General features: G+C 40.5%; 1 protein-coding gene across 1 annotated transcript in view; it reads right to left on the reverse strand.

Annotated features, from left to right (window-relative positions):
* The window catches only part of C1QL4 (complement C1q like 4), a 28,274-nt gene extending 18,132 nt beyond the window's left edge, over positions 1-10,142 (reverse strand). Inside the window, exon 1 of the mRNA XM_042454609.1 lies at positions 9,579-10,142. Coding sequence (XP_042310543.1) covers positions 9,579-10,142 — 564 coding nt within the window. The remainder of the gene's footprint in view (positions 1-9,578) is intronic.
* Positions 10,143-13,729: the final 3,587 nt, after the last annotated feature.

Consider the following 13,729-nt stretch of genomic DNA (forward strand, 5'->3'; position numbering starts at 1 on the left):
ACAGAGTTAGGGGAATACAATCATAGGATGCCAGGATTTTTCTGTCTGCACTTGAGAATTTGAAACCTACACTAGAAGAGTGCATAATCAGGAATTAGGAACAAGACCCAGGGTGATGTTGTGGTTAGAATGCTTGAGAGATAGTGATCCAACTCCCCACTGAGCCTTGAAATTTATGGGCAACCTACTCTGTATTTTTCAGCTTCACCAAACTCACAAGGTTGTTGTGAGGATAAAGTGTGCAGGAGGGGAACTACACACTGCCTTGAGTTCACTTGGGGAAAAGTGAAATATAAATGTAATAATAAGTTAAGTCAAGATGATTTTTAACAGCTGTATCCCACATCTTTGTCTTAAAACTTGCTAAAACATCAGGAGTGTTGCAATGCTAGAAGCAGTGGGGCTAGTGAGATATAGGGGGTGTCTGCAGACAGCCAGGAGTCTGTTATGCCATTGTTGCAGTCCTGACAGAGAATTGCTAACTAGGCAGGCTTCCTTGTTTCTCTCCACTGATTATTCAGTACCTCAGTTTCTGCCTCTCTGATTTTTTGGCCCATGAAACAAAGTTCAGGTCCTCTGGGAAGAAGCTCTTAGCATTGCTGAAAAACGTGCTGTTATTAAGAATTGCTTTTACACATCGGTTCCCACATTTTCCTTAGATACTTGCTGGCCTTTATCATTCCCATATTTTTCCTCCAATCTTCTCTGCGGAGAATATCAGGCTTATTTACACCACTGAATATTTTCTGTTCCAGAAGAATAAATTGCAGGGTTTTATGAACTCTGTGTATCATTCAATAAAATTATCTCTGGTGATGATACGCAGACACAGTAATACTGTTTACTATTAGTGGCAGTATAATACCAAGTGTAATTTGTGTTTCTGTTGTTTCAGTACTGCTAGGGATGTGTGAACACCTGGTCATCTAAGATCTCCGCTGTGGGAATTATAAGTAATACAGCGATTGAAGTTTTAGAATATATTTTGAGGGAAGAGAAATTTGTCAGCAAAACACTTACAAATACTTCTCCCATTTATCCACACAACAGCAATTCTAGCTAGTAACTTTCCCACTGAAATGAGCAATTCAGTTAAGTTTTGATTTTGTGTGTTCAAACCTAAGGCTGTGTCCACTGAATTTTGCTGTTTCCTGCAGGAAAAAAAACACCTATGTTGGTAATAGAGTGTCACGATTATACCTAGAATTAGTGGTGTAGTAGAGCCCAGGGCTCACAGGGTCTCCCCACTCCAGGACTTTTTAATTTGAAGGCACTAAGGGATCATGTACCATCCCACTTGGAGTGGCTCTCATTATATATGAGTTGAACTACCATCCTCATAAGAGCTAGAGGGGAAATGGATTTTCTCAGCAGTAGTGTATTTGTAAACCTGTTGTAATGACAAGTGTTTTGGGGGGTAGCTTGGTCTTGAGTGAGAAAGACCCATTATTGTTAATAAGACCTGCTTGAGATGAAAACTGCTAGAAAACAGGGTTCTTGTTGGCTTTTTTTTTTTTTTTACAAAAATATATTCTTAAATGTTTTATAGCCCATATTTAACACTGCATTACTGTCCTAAGTACTAAGAGATGATATGGTGTAGAGAGTGGAGTGTTGAGCTTGGACTATGAAGATCTGGTTTGCAGCCCCCACTAGGCAACAAAGATAACTGAGTGGCCCATCCTGTGTGGTTGTATTAGGATAAATTGGGGCGGAGGTGAAATTCCTTGTATGCCCTTCTAATTTTTCTTGAGGAATGGGTGAAATGCAGGTACGAATGTTATTAATAGGATTATCTGCTTCCATTGAACCTCCCCCTCACTTTCCAACAGGGTTTCTCTGACTTTGACAGTTTTATAAGAAGCAGACAAGTTTGTAACACACACATATAGTGGTGTCATGCCTTTACTTGTTGAATTTCAGCATCAGAAGTTCATTGGGGTACAGGAGCTCATCAAGGGGGGAAAAAAGATGACCCCACCATTATATTTTTTCTCTTTTATGGAAACAAATAAGCAATATCTTTGAGGCACAACAATTGCTTTTGTCGGGGAGAGGTATGCATTTCATCTACTGCCTCTGTGCAGTTTTTATCCCTTTCTTTAACATTTGATAATTCCTAGCTGCCAAAATGATGCCAAGTGACAGCTGACTCCACTGTTAGTACACAAAGCTGACCCAGCTGTGCAAGCCAGTGACACCCATGACCTTGAGAGGGGACCTACTTGAGAGGGACAGTGGAGGTCTCAATTCTCCAAGCCCCCTTTAATCTCTGCTTCCCTTCTATGGAAGTCATGAATTAGTTCTCTCAGCATGGACCTCCTTCTACTGCCAAAGACAGGAGAGAGGGATAGGTGGATCTTATCCAAATTCTTCTCAGTCACAAAGGGCATTTCAGTCTCTGCTACCTATGTAGAAGCTTATTCTGCTCTGAAACGAAGCTCAGAAAAGTTTTTTGGGGGAACAGAGTGCTGAGGACAGCCAGAAAGACAAACAAATGGGTCTTTGAAGAGATTAAGCCTGAATCCTCCCTGGAAGCCAAGATAATGAAACTGAGGCTGTCATATTTTGGCCATAATATGAGGAGGCAGGAATCACTAGAAAAGACAATAATGCTAGGAAAGATAGAAGGTAGTAGAAAGAGAGGAAGACTCAATTAGGAAAATCATGGGCCTGAGTCTACAGGACCTAAGAAGAGCATTGGAGGATAGGAGGTCTTGGAGATGTCTCATCCACAGGGTTGCCATGAGTCGAGGCCGACTCATGGGCAATTAATAACAACAAACCTCCCATATTTCCCAGGCTACATGTTGGCCAAGGGCTTCTGGGACTTACATTACAAAATAGTAACTTGTTTAACTCTGCCAGCATAGTGTAGTGCAGTGATGGCAAATCTTTTAGAGGCCGAGTGCCCAAACTGCAACCCAAAACCCACTTATTTATTGCAAAGTGCCATGTCCCTCTGGCTTTCTAGTAACAAACTCTGGCAAACTCTGTGCTGGGACGATGGCACATGTGCCCACAAAGTGGGCTCTGAGTGCCACCTCTGGCACATGTGTCATAGGTTAGCCATCACTGGTGTAGTGGTTTGAGTGTTGGACTAGGACTCTGGAGACCAGTATTCAAGCCCCTACTCAATCATGGAAACCTACTGGGTATCTTTGGGCAAGTCACATTTTCTCAGCCTCAGAGGAAGGCAAGGGCAAAACTCCTCTTAAAAAATCTTGCTAAGAAAAGCCTGTGACAGGGTCACCTTAATGTTGCCATAATTTGGAAACAACTTGAAGGCACACAACAGCAATCTACCTAAGGAAATACACACATTTCAAGGGAAATCTGTGTATTTCCTTAATCCTGATCAACAAAATGTGGTTTATATGGAATTCAAGAGCTACAAAGGAAACCCAGAGGCGTCATTTCAACATGGATTTTGACCCCCACTGTCTCTCTTTGAATCTTGTTTGAAGAAGAGAGCTTCTCTAAGCATGTACAAAAAACTTAACCCTGGGTTTCACAACCTCTGGAATTAGAAGGAAGGCCTGCTGGATAGAATAGTTGTTATTTTTTTTCCAAGCAGGCATGACCCTGAGCATTGCTTTGATGATCTAGCTGTAAACCTCATCTGGCATTGCCTATTACAGGTAAATCTCACATCTTTGAGCTGTCCTGGAGATGGATGTAGAATTTGCAAGTGAGACAGATGGGAAAAGAAGAAAAGAAAAGAAAAACCCTAAAACTAAGCATAGATAAACGCCCAGGGATAGAAGCCAAGAATCTGTCCCTGTGGTGTAGGATTTGGGACTGACAAAGTGATGGATATTGAGAGTGATTGGCAAGGGAGGCAAGAGCCAGCTTGATCCACCTGGGAATGCTTCAGGGCCTTAATGGGGAGAGAGGTGCAGCTGTACTTTACCCAGCTAGTTGAACGGCGCCAAGAGAGAATAGTGGCCCAGATCCTTTCAAAATGTATGTGTGTGTTTGTAAATATCAAACCGGCTTCAAACACCATCCAAAAATCTCACGTTGGTGTATTTGTCCTTGCTGAATTTTACTGTCCAGAAAGTAATTAGGGATTCAGGAAGGGGGAAAGAACCAAGAAAAATGCTCACAGAGGATGGTGGGGAAAACTTATTTGTGGTACTTAAATTGTTTTCAAGTAGGCACACAGAGGGGAAATCTAGCTCAATAGTGTCTCATACACTGACTTTCCTAAACTTCCCCAAAGATGCCTAGGACTAAACATGGGAAATTCTGTATGCAGAACTGTATGAACTGAGTTTTAGGACTCCCCTTAAATTTCGTATCTAGTTCTGTCAAGAACTAGGTAAGCAATCCAGGCTGTCTTGACACTATGCCTTATGACCCTTGGGGTCTTTGCTCCTTTAACCCAAGAAATTATGGTTTACCTGTCACAACTTGGAAGTACAGGTAGCAGGGAGAAAAGGCATTGTGTCAGTGTTTTAAAAAGTATTGTCTTGTCATTTTTGTATTCTGTACTGCACCAGTGAAATTGAGCTTAAAACCAAACTAAACCCATTTTCTGCTGCTTAATCATACTTAACCTTTTCAGTTTAGACCCTGGTTAATTTTATAGTAAGAGTGGGATAGACTGCAGCTAAATTTGTGGAACCAAACAAATAAGGTGCAGAACGTGTTCAGCTGTGTTTTGGTTTGGTATCTCTGACAACAGACAATTCTCAAGTGTCACACACTCACATGCACAGGAAACTTGTGGCATTTTCAAATTAAAACCTCCCTTCCCTAAACAAAACCCCTCCCTCACCTTGCTCAATTTGCTGTGGGATTTACAGCCATGCTTCACAAATTATACATAAATCTCACTGTGATTTTTCTGTTTTAATTCCCTGGTAAAATAAGCTACATAAATTTAAGGAAAGGCTAGGAAGAGAGAGGAGAAGAAAATGTTTTATTGGTCAGGGAGTAAAGATAAAGATGGGGCTATTTGCTCGTCCCTGATCTCAATTGACAGGAGGCATTTTGGTATTAAAACTAAAAAAAGAAAAAAGAAAGAAAGAAAATCCAAACAAACCACTAAAGGCCTCTGCTGACAAATTGACTGCAAACAGGTCTCAGGGGATGAATTGACTGAACCAATATTACCAGGTGCCGTGTCAGTTTCTATCCTTCCTGCTATTTATTATTTAATAAACAGGCAATTGTTCCTGTTCACCAAGCACAAATTGTGAAGGTGTCGAAATCTATTTTAAAATCTCTCAAGGAAAAAAAAAATTAACCCTTCCATTCCAATGTTCCTTTTCCTATTACAATCCATACTGCCATTTAAGGAAAAGGAAAAGTCTCTATTCTTAGCTAATAGGGGAGGAATCGTGGCCAGGGGTGGGGGGTGGGGGCAACCCTTGTGAAACATAAATCATGCTAGGCATTACTTAGGTGCTTGGATGCTTTACTATACCGCTTGAGGGAGGGTGTTGGGAGGGAGGGAGGCATGCCATTTGATGGAAGTTTGTATTCTGATCAATAGAACCTGTCACTTTTACATCAGAGAGGAGAAAAATTTAGAATTTATCCTTGGTAACACTTTTGCTATCCAAATATTGCAAGTAATTAATTGATTTTTGTGTTGGTTAGGGGTGGGGAAAATTGAGATACAACTGTGATATTGGTGTTGAAACTATTGAAGGCCTGTGTGAAATTGACCGTGTTTAACCGTGTAAAAAAAGTGACTAGAATCGATGAACACAATGAAGGGCGATTGGAACTCTTTTACTCCTCATCTGCTTCACGCAGCAGAGAGGAAGGCGGGATGAGATTCACCTTAATACAAGACCATATACATATACAGTACTTGGATGAAAATAGATGATATGGGCCAGTTTGATAGGGAAACTGACAAAAATAATCTATTTGAGTTAGAAAGTGTGTTCGATGATAAATCCAGACTGATTGAAAAGACCAGAAAGTCCCAGATTTTGTTACCGACGTTTCCAATTTTATTTTGGAGGTTCATACCCATTTTGTTGTATGTCCCAGAATATTTTCTGTCAGCTCCACCAGAGACATTTTATACCACCTCCCTCGGTCAGTTTATTTTAACGGAAAGAAAACGAATGAAAACAATCAGGCTGGACGCGCCATTAATTAAATCAGTGGAAAATGAAATGGACAGCACTTGCCTTTTTTTTTATGTGTTCGGAAAGAAGCTCTGCCAGTCCCAAATTGGCCATGGACTCTGAGATGTCACTAGGGTTACTTCTCACATTGTGACTGTGCCCCACATGCACACTGTTGGGTTAATGTGTTGGACTGACATGTGCCTGGAGAATACTCTAAAACAATTGTGTTTGAAGGAATCTCAATTCAAATGTGGTGTTGATCATATTTTTGTATACCTTATTTTGCATTTGTGTTTTATAAATGTGTTTGCATTTTAAAATACTATATGAGGCACGAGACAGTCAGAACAGATACTTGAGTGAAATTTTGAATCAAAAGATTATATTTGGCTCTTGAAAGATCATTCCTGAAATAAAACACTGTGTGTGTGTGTGAGGGAGAGCGAGAACAAAAGAGAGAGAATCTAAAGTTTTAACTATTGTACTAGAACTCTCAGTTACCACTTGTAAATATATAGCATATTGATTCAGTGAAGAAAGGTGACATATGTTGCTTTCATTATTTGGGGTGGCTGTTTGAAAAACAGGGATTATTTTTTAAGATTCAAAACAATGAGATTGTCTATTATAAATAATGGCCAGTGCTTTATTTGAAATAAACAGAAAGACCTGAAGATGGGAATTCTTAATTTTAAATTATTTGGTGCATTTTATATTAAAACAAATTAAAATGTTATTAAGAAATTGTATTTCCATATATAGCTTATAATTTCATGTTTGGTACTTATGGAGTCTCTGCCAGTGAAATAAGAAATAAATTATAATTCTTGACTTTGATAATAAAATTTAAAAGATGGGAGACACCTGAAAACTTTCTACCCATGTTCAGCTTTGGAGTGGTTGCTGATAAATATCAGATAGGGGTCATATAGCCTAGTTTATTAAAAGCTAACTAAAGAAGAAACATGAAAAAAGTCTAGTTCTTGATGGACAGAAAAAAGCTTGGGTGGAGAGAAATGAAGTCAAATAACATGCAAGAAGGAGTTGAGGTATTATTGGAATGCATTTGGTATTCAGTCAGTATTTTTATAGATAACTGCTCTTTTCAGATTCATAACCGTTTAGTGTATCAAGAGTTTAGATGGAATCTCTTGATTTGAATGCTCAGTCTACAGATATAGATATATAATTATTCCATTATGTTCCTATGGACATGTGACTGGAATGAAACTACTATCAAGTTTTTATAGCATATTAATATGTAATCTGTTTATATAAATATGTATACAGGAACATGTATGTATCAAGATATTCTTCATTGTATATGTTTACAAATGATACAGTTGTTATCAAGATATTTCTCTTTCTATATATGTTGACTGCTAAATATGGAATTAATGCTAGATTAAGAGATGTAATTCTATATTTATGGGATAAAATATGACACACATTTTCTTCATGCAACATCTCCAATTAACTGAACATATGGTACCTATATAATGCACAGAACATATATGTATTATCATAATTATTTGGCAGTTAACACATTTATATGTGCTTAAGTATTCATTATAATACTGGTGTTGTATTTTAGGTTATAATATAACACTTTATTTTCAGCAACACATATTAGGTATCCATTACATCGTAGCTATACATATGTCTGGCATAAGTGTCAAATGAATACATAGATCTTTCATATTTTTAAAATCTGCAGTGGCAGTTTGCAGAAAAGATTGAACACACATGTATGCTGCAAGATACTCTAAAATATATATTTTTTATTTAGCATACAGTTTATGGATGTAGTAGCATGCAACATTAGTAGCAAGTGTACTAGTTTGTGTACAGTTTTATTATAATAAACTTTAAAATTTCCATAAGATTCTCCTAATTGAAAAAATATATTTTGCATCTCTTTTTAACATATAGGATTATAAAGATGATTCACAAAATTTGCAGGAATCAAATAGGTTCTACTTCTTTCATCACTACAAATCCTATTAAACTTCACTAATGAAAGATACTACATTTGGGAGAATGTGTACTACTCTAGTTGCTAGGTGTGATGCTGTACAAAGTTTGAATTCATGTTACTCTGTAAACTGGAAGGGAGTACTTATTTTATTGTAGCATTTCGAAATCAAGTTTCATACTGGCTTCACACAAAGATTATTTTTAAAGAAAATAGAATCCTGTTGCATGCTGAATGAAGTATTTTTTGTTGGGAAAAATGTAATTTGTGATTTTTCTTGAAGTTTGCTTTCATCATTAAAAACTGAGAACATTCTCTTATCTTGGAATTATGAATGAAATTACAGTATTTTCCATACAGTCTCCTTTATATTTTCGTTCTCTGCTTCTGTTCTCTCTCTCTCTCTCTGTAATCCCACCATTGAAATATAAAAAATATAGAAATGGGGGGGGGGGGAATAAAAAAAGTTACCGGTAAACATGGTAAGAAGAGAAAGGAACAGACAGGTTGGATCCCAGGATGGAATCTGGTCTAAGACTGTTTTAAAACCTGACTGACAGCAAGGCTGGACTGCAAGTCTAAAGGGATTTTTTTAAATAGGAGAAGAGATATTAAATGAATCTCAGTGGGAAATGGCGCCTCATATGCATTTTTCATTTGTTAAACCTTCTCCTCTCTCAAGTCTTAATATTAGAATCAATGACTGTTTATAAAGACAGTTATTTTAAATACCCTGTAGAGCCTCTCATGCATGAATCATGTAGAATAACAGTACCCTTTCATTGTTTAAGATTAACTAATAAGAAGCATGCCAAGGAAGGAAGAGTGTCCACTGCTCATAGGAATAATATTTCTCCCTAAAAAGACCCATTGCCTTCTGTCTTTGGGTTGGGTGGGGTCGCAGGTTGACCTTTTGTTTTTTCTAAAATACTGCTAATCCAGGCTGTAAGCCTATATACGCTTATATGAGAGTAAGTCCCAATGGCCTCAGCAAGGCTTGTTCCTGAGTAGACATGTGTAAGGTGGCAGTGTCAGTCCCCAGACCTGAGATGGATGATGTCCCAAATATTTTTGTACATAAAGTAAATTTAGGCAAAGTTTTTGCAAACAGATGCTGTGTATTTCTGTCCAAGGGACAGGAGATTCAAGGTGAAAGATTTCAAAGGTGAATGGGTGGAGTCAGCGCATTAAAGGGGAGGAGCTAATCAGGGTGGGTGTGGCTATTTGAAGAAGGAAGAGGTCAGATGTTGGAGCAAGTAGGTGAAGTAGGGTACACAAAGTGGCTACAAAGGAAGTGTGAAAGGGGTGTAGAGAAAATTTGGTGGAGAAAGCACCCTCTTTGCAGTCAAAGTGGGACAGTACTATAGACTTTGTTGGTTGACAGGGGAGAGTCAGAGGGCATGGCTTACAAGTGAACTCAGATATATTTGCAGAAAGAGAGAAGAAAGGGCAGAGGGTGGCCTTGGGTTAGAAGGAAGATCATAGGATAGGAGGAGATGTCAGCTTACCTGCCCGTTCTTCATCAGGTCTGCCCACATGCTCGTGCCGTCGCCCCCACGCATGAGCACATGGTAGGTGAAGAAGTAGATGCCAGGTAGAGGGCAGGTGAACTTGCCACTTGAGGGTTCATAGTAGTTCCCCACATTGGTTACCACGTCATCAAAGCGGAGGATCTCGTACCCTTCGTGTGGTTTCCGAAGTCCTGCGTAGAAAGCGATCTTAGGGCTATAGAAGGATGGGATGTAACCCCCAGGGCCTGGGCCAGGGGGGCCTGGTGGACCTGGCCTCCCTGGCTCTCCAGCTGGCCCTCTGGGCCCAGGCGGGCCTGGGGGGCCTGGAGGACCACGGATTCCAGACTTGCCCTTCCTCCCTGGGTCTCCCTTCCCTCCAGACACAAAAGGAGGTGGAGAGATGACGGCCAGCTCCTGGCTTGCCTCTGCTGAAGCTGCCCCATGGGTTTGGGGTGTGTAGGGGTCACAGACCATACGGCAGCTGCCCAACATCTCATAGTGGGAGGTGGTTTTGGAGCTGTGCACCAGCAAGGGGATGGCCACCAGGAGAACTAGCACCATGGCCACCCCAATGGCAGCCCCAATGACCCTTTTTTTCCGGCTCAGCCTGGAAGCGGCCAGGGTTAAGAAATCGTCTTCGCTTTTGGAGGTAATGGTGGAAGTTTCTCTGGAGTCAAGGACTACCCGGATGGAGGTTCTACCGCCTTGAGTGACCTTCACTTGATGATCCACTGCGGCTCTCTGTCCCTGGGAAGGAAGCACTTGTTGACTTGTGTAGCAAACTCTGTCCTGAGTGGCCCAGCTCTGCTGCGTCCTCTGTCTTTCTTCCTCCACGAGATACTTGCTTTGTTTTACAGTAGACACTTTGTCTGGTTCATGCTTTCCTGTGAGCGGCAGCAGCAGCAGGAGCAACAGCAGCAGAAGCAGGAGATAGGGTAGCAATCAAGATGTCTAGATAAGAAGAGTGTGCATGTGTGTGTCTATGTGTATGTGTGAATTTGTAAGTGTGTATGTGTATATATATTTGCCTTCGTTTCTCTTCCCTACTTGAGAACTCAGCTGGTGACCGAGTAGCAGCTCCAGGCGCCTTGTGCCAGATCATATGGTCATCAACAGAAAACCGGAGGGGATGAGAGTGTGAGAGAGATTTCCCAACAACCAGTTCATCCAGCAGCACCCCTCCCTACCACATGCAAAATCCTTTCCACAAACTCCAGAAGAGAAGATCTGACTGAGCTGCCCAAGATGCAAAAAGTAGCTTTAAGCCAACCAGAGCGACCTCTGGTGCTTCACGAAGGAGGCGAGGCTCAGCCACTGAGAGATGCCTGCCTGGAGCCTGGAAGTGTCTCATCCCATCCATAGCAGCAGCAGTAGCAGTAGCAGCAAGCTTGGGCTTCTGTTTTGCATTTGCATGTGAGCAGGGGCGGATTGTCAGAAGCAAGTGTGGGGGTGGGGGGTGGGGAGAGGGGCTGGAGGCCTCCGTCCTCAGGTGCTGCTGGGGGGGATCCATGTGGACAAGCATCACTGTCATCTCTCTGTTATGGAAAAGGCAGGGAGGTGCACTCCCTGTCACTTGCCTGGTCTGGGCGCGTACATTGCACAGTGGAATGACAGAGTGTGTGTTCTGTGTGCTCCCCCCACTCCTTGTTCCATCTGGGACTGTGTGCTCCCTCTGCCTGCATCCTAGCCCTCCCCCAGCCCCATTGGCATCAAGAGTCATGTTTAAGGATGTGTTTTATATGCTGGGGTTGTATCATTTTCCCCATGCAATTAAGTGCTTTACCTTTGTGCCTCCTTTGCCTCTCTCAGCGGAGATTGATTAACAGCTGACAGATCCAGCCGGAATCTCCTAGAGGGGCTGCAAGCCATCACATTCATTAATTAATCAATTATTTCCCCACTCTCCCCAAATACCCATCTCTCTTACACACACACAAATGCACACACATACTATACAGAAAGAGGTGCTGTACGCTCTAATGATTCAGTTGTGTGAGTTGATTCAGAGAACATGGTGTGACATATTGGATACTTATAAGAGTGTGCAAATTAAAGAGGTGAAATGCACACAGGTGTAAGGGAGAGAAAGTGTGCGTGCATTTTCCTTTCTCTCTTCTTGCTCTGTTCTATGTAACTGATACTGCCATGTCTATGGGTATATTCTATAAGTGTATATGGATGTGGGATGTGTAATTACAGTGTACACATTCAAAAGAGAGATGTTGACATGTGTCATGTGTTGGCATAAGTCTTCCTTTAAGAGATGCATACATGCTTAAAGCATGCAAGTTATATATATATATATGTCTGTGTGATGTGCAGGAATGGTTGGATTGTATACATGATAAATGAACACACATTTTGAATGAGGGAAGATGTATCCATGTGTCTGTTAACCCACATGTATCTGAAAATACACACCTGTATGTAGAAGGCAGAAATTGCTTTTATTGACTGCTGCCTAATTACTGCATTGATTGTAAGAGATTTTGGATCAGACCACAGCAGAGGGCAGTTGTATTAAAGAGATATATTGTGAAAAGGGCCAAATTCATTTCACATTTCACCAATAAGCTGTAAGAAGCACCTCTATCAGTATGCTCTTATGGACAGATTATGCATAGCTTTCTTTTTGTAGGTGTTAATACTGTATGCATATTACCTAGCCCATATGTCTGTCTCTCCATATATGTATCCCTATGCAACCCGGTTAAATATTTTATTTCTGGTAGGCATTACTCAGGGAGGAGTTCACTGACTGAATAGAAAAGCAGGCACTTTTGTTACGATCATGGGTCATCACAAACATATAGCGTACATGACTAGAGTTTCATGTTTCTGTTTAGAAAGAGCTTTTATTTGCTTGTATTTTTGAACATTCTAATAAATACATAGTTCTGTATGAATACATAATTTTGCTTGGACATGTTCAAGGACTTATTTAAGTCTGAATGTGCAAAATTGTATGTATCTAAGATTCAGATAAATATCTGTGCCAATATTTATAAATTGGTTATATCTCAAATATGGATGCCATATGCATTTTGCATGCATGGAGTAACCAATACATGCAGATATGCTTTTGAACTGGGATGAGAGAGTGAATTTTCAAGATTGCGTCTTGTCTCATCCTGTTCTATTTTGTCTTAGCCAGTTATTGTAGGCTGATGCTAGGTAGTTAATGTGAGTTTCAAACGGAAATATTACAGCATGCTTTTCTAAAGCCATTGTGCTCTCTCCAGCCAAGATTTTTTTAAAGAATCAGTTCTTTTTATAGACTCAGTCAAAACTTGGAATATTGGGTTAATGTCCTTCTGCAGTTTAAAAATCAGCAGCAATACCACTGAAGGTACATCTACATTGCAGAAATAATGCAATTTAACAGCACTTTAACTACCTTGGTTCCAACCTACAGAATCCTAGAATTCGTAGTTTAGTGAGACACCAGTCTCTTTGACAGTGATGGCCAAAGACCTTGTAAAACCACAAACCCCAGGATTCCAAAGGATGGAAGTACAGCACTTCAAGTGGTGTCAAGCAGCATTAATTATGCAGTGTATATGCATGTTGAGATGTAACTCCCTTGGTGCCTCTCTTTGCAGTGAGTGGCCCATATTTCTAAAGAAAGATCTTCCAGGAATAGCATTTATTCCTCATATAGTGTAGTTTGAATTGCTGTGGGATAGCATCTCCCAAAAGGTACCTTGAGCAATGGCGTTCTTTATCCTAAACTTGTGTATGCTAGTGCATTTCCCTGTGTTGTCTCTCTGTTTTTCTATCTCACAAGCTTTAGGCAGCATTGCTGCTGGTGAATTGCTGTGCAAAAGCTTTTGCACAGATACTGCATAGATGCTCCAATATCTGTGTAAGCTAGCAGAACTGTTGATTCAATATTCCTTCACTTTCATGCTAGCACCTGATTATGTGTATGTCTTGGTATGTAAATCCGTAATTGAGTTTTGAGAGTGGATATTTCTGTTGGAATGTTTGTTCCAAGCTTATGGCCTAAATCTGATTATTAGCCCCCCTCCCCCCCCCAAAGGTAGACCTGTGAAATCAGTGAGATTTATCTAAGTCTTGACTTCCCCTTCCACAGTTGATCCAGTGGGTGTACTCACCTTGGGACTAATGGTTGAATTTAGACCTAT

This window comes from Sceloporus undulatus, chromosome 2, assembly GCF_019175285.1.
Source record: "Sceloporus undulatus isolate JIND9_A2432 ecotype Alabama chromosome 2, SceUnd_v1.1, whole genome shotgun sequence".
Taxonomy (NCBI): domain Eukaryota; kingdom Metazoa; phylum Chordata; class Lepidosauria; order Squamata; family Phrynosomatidae; genus Sceloporus; species Sceloporus undulatus.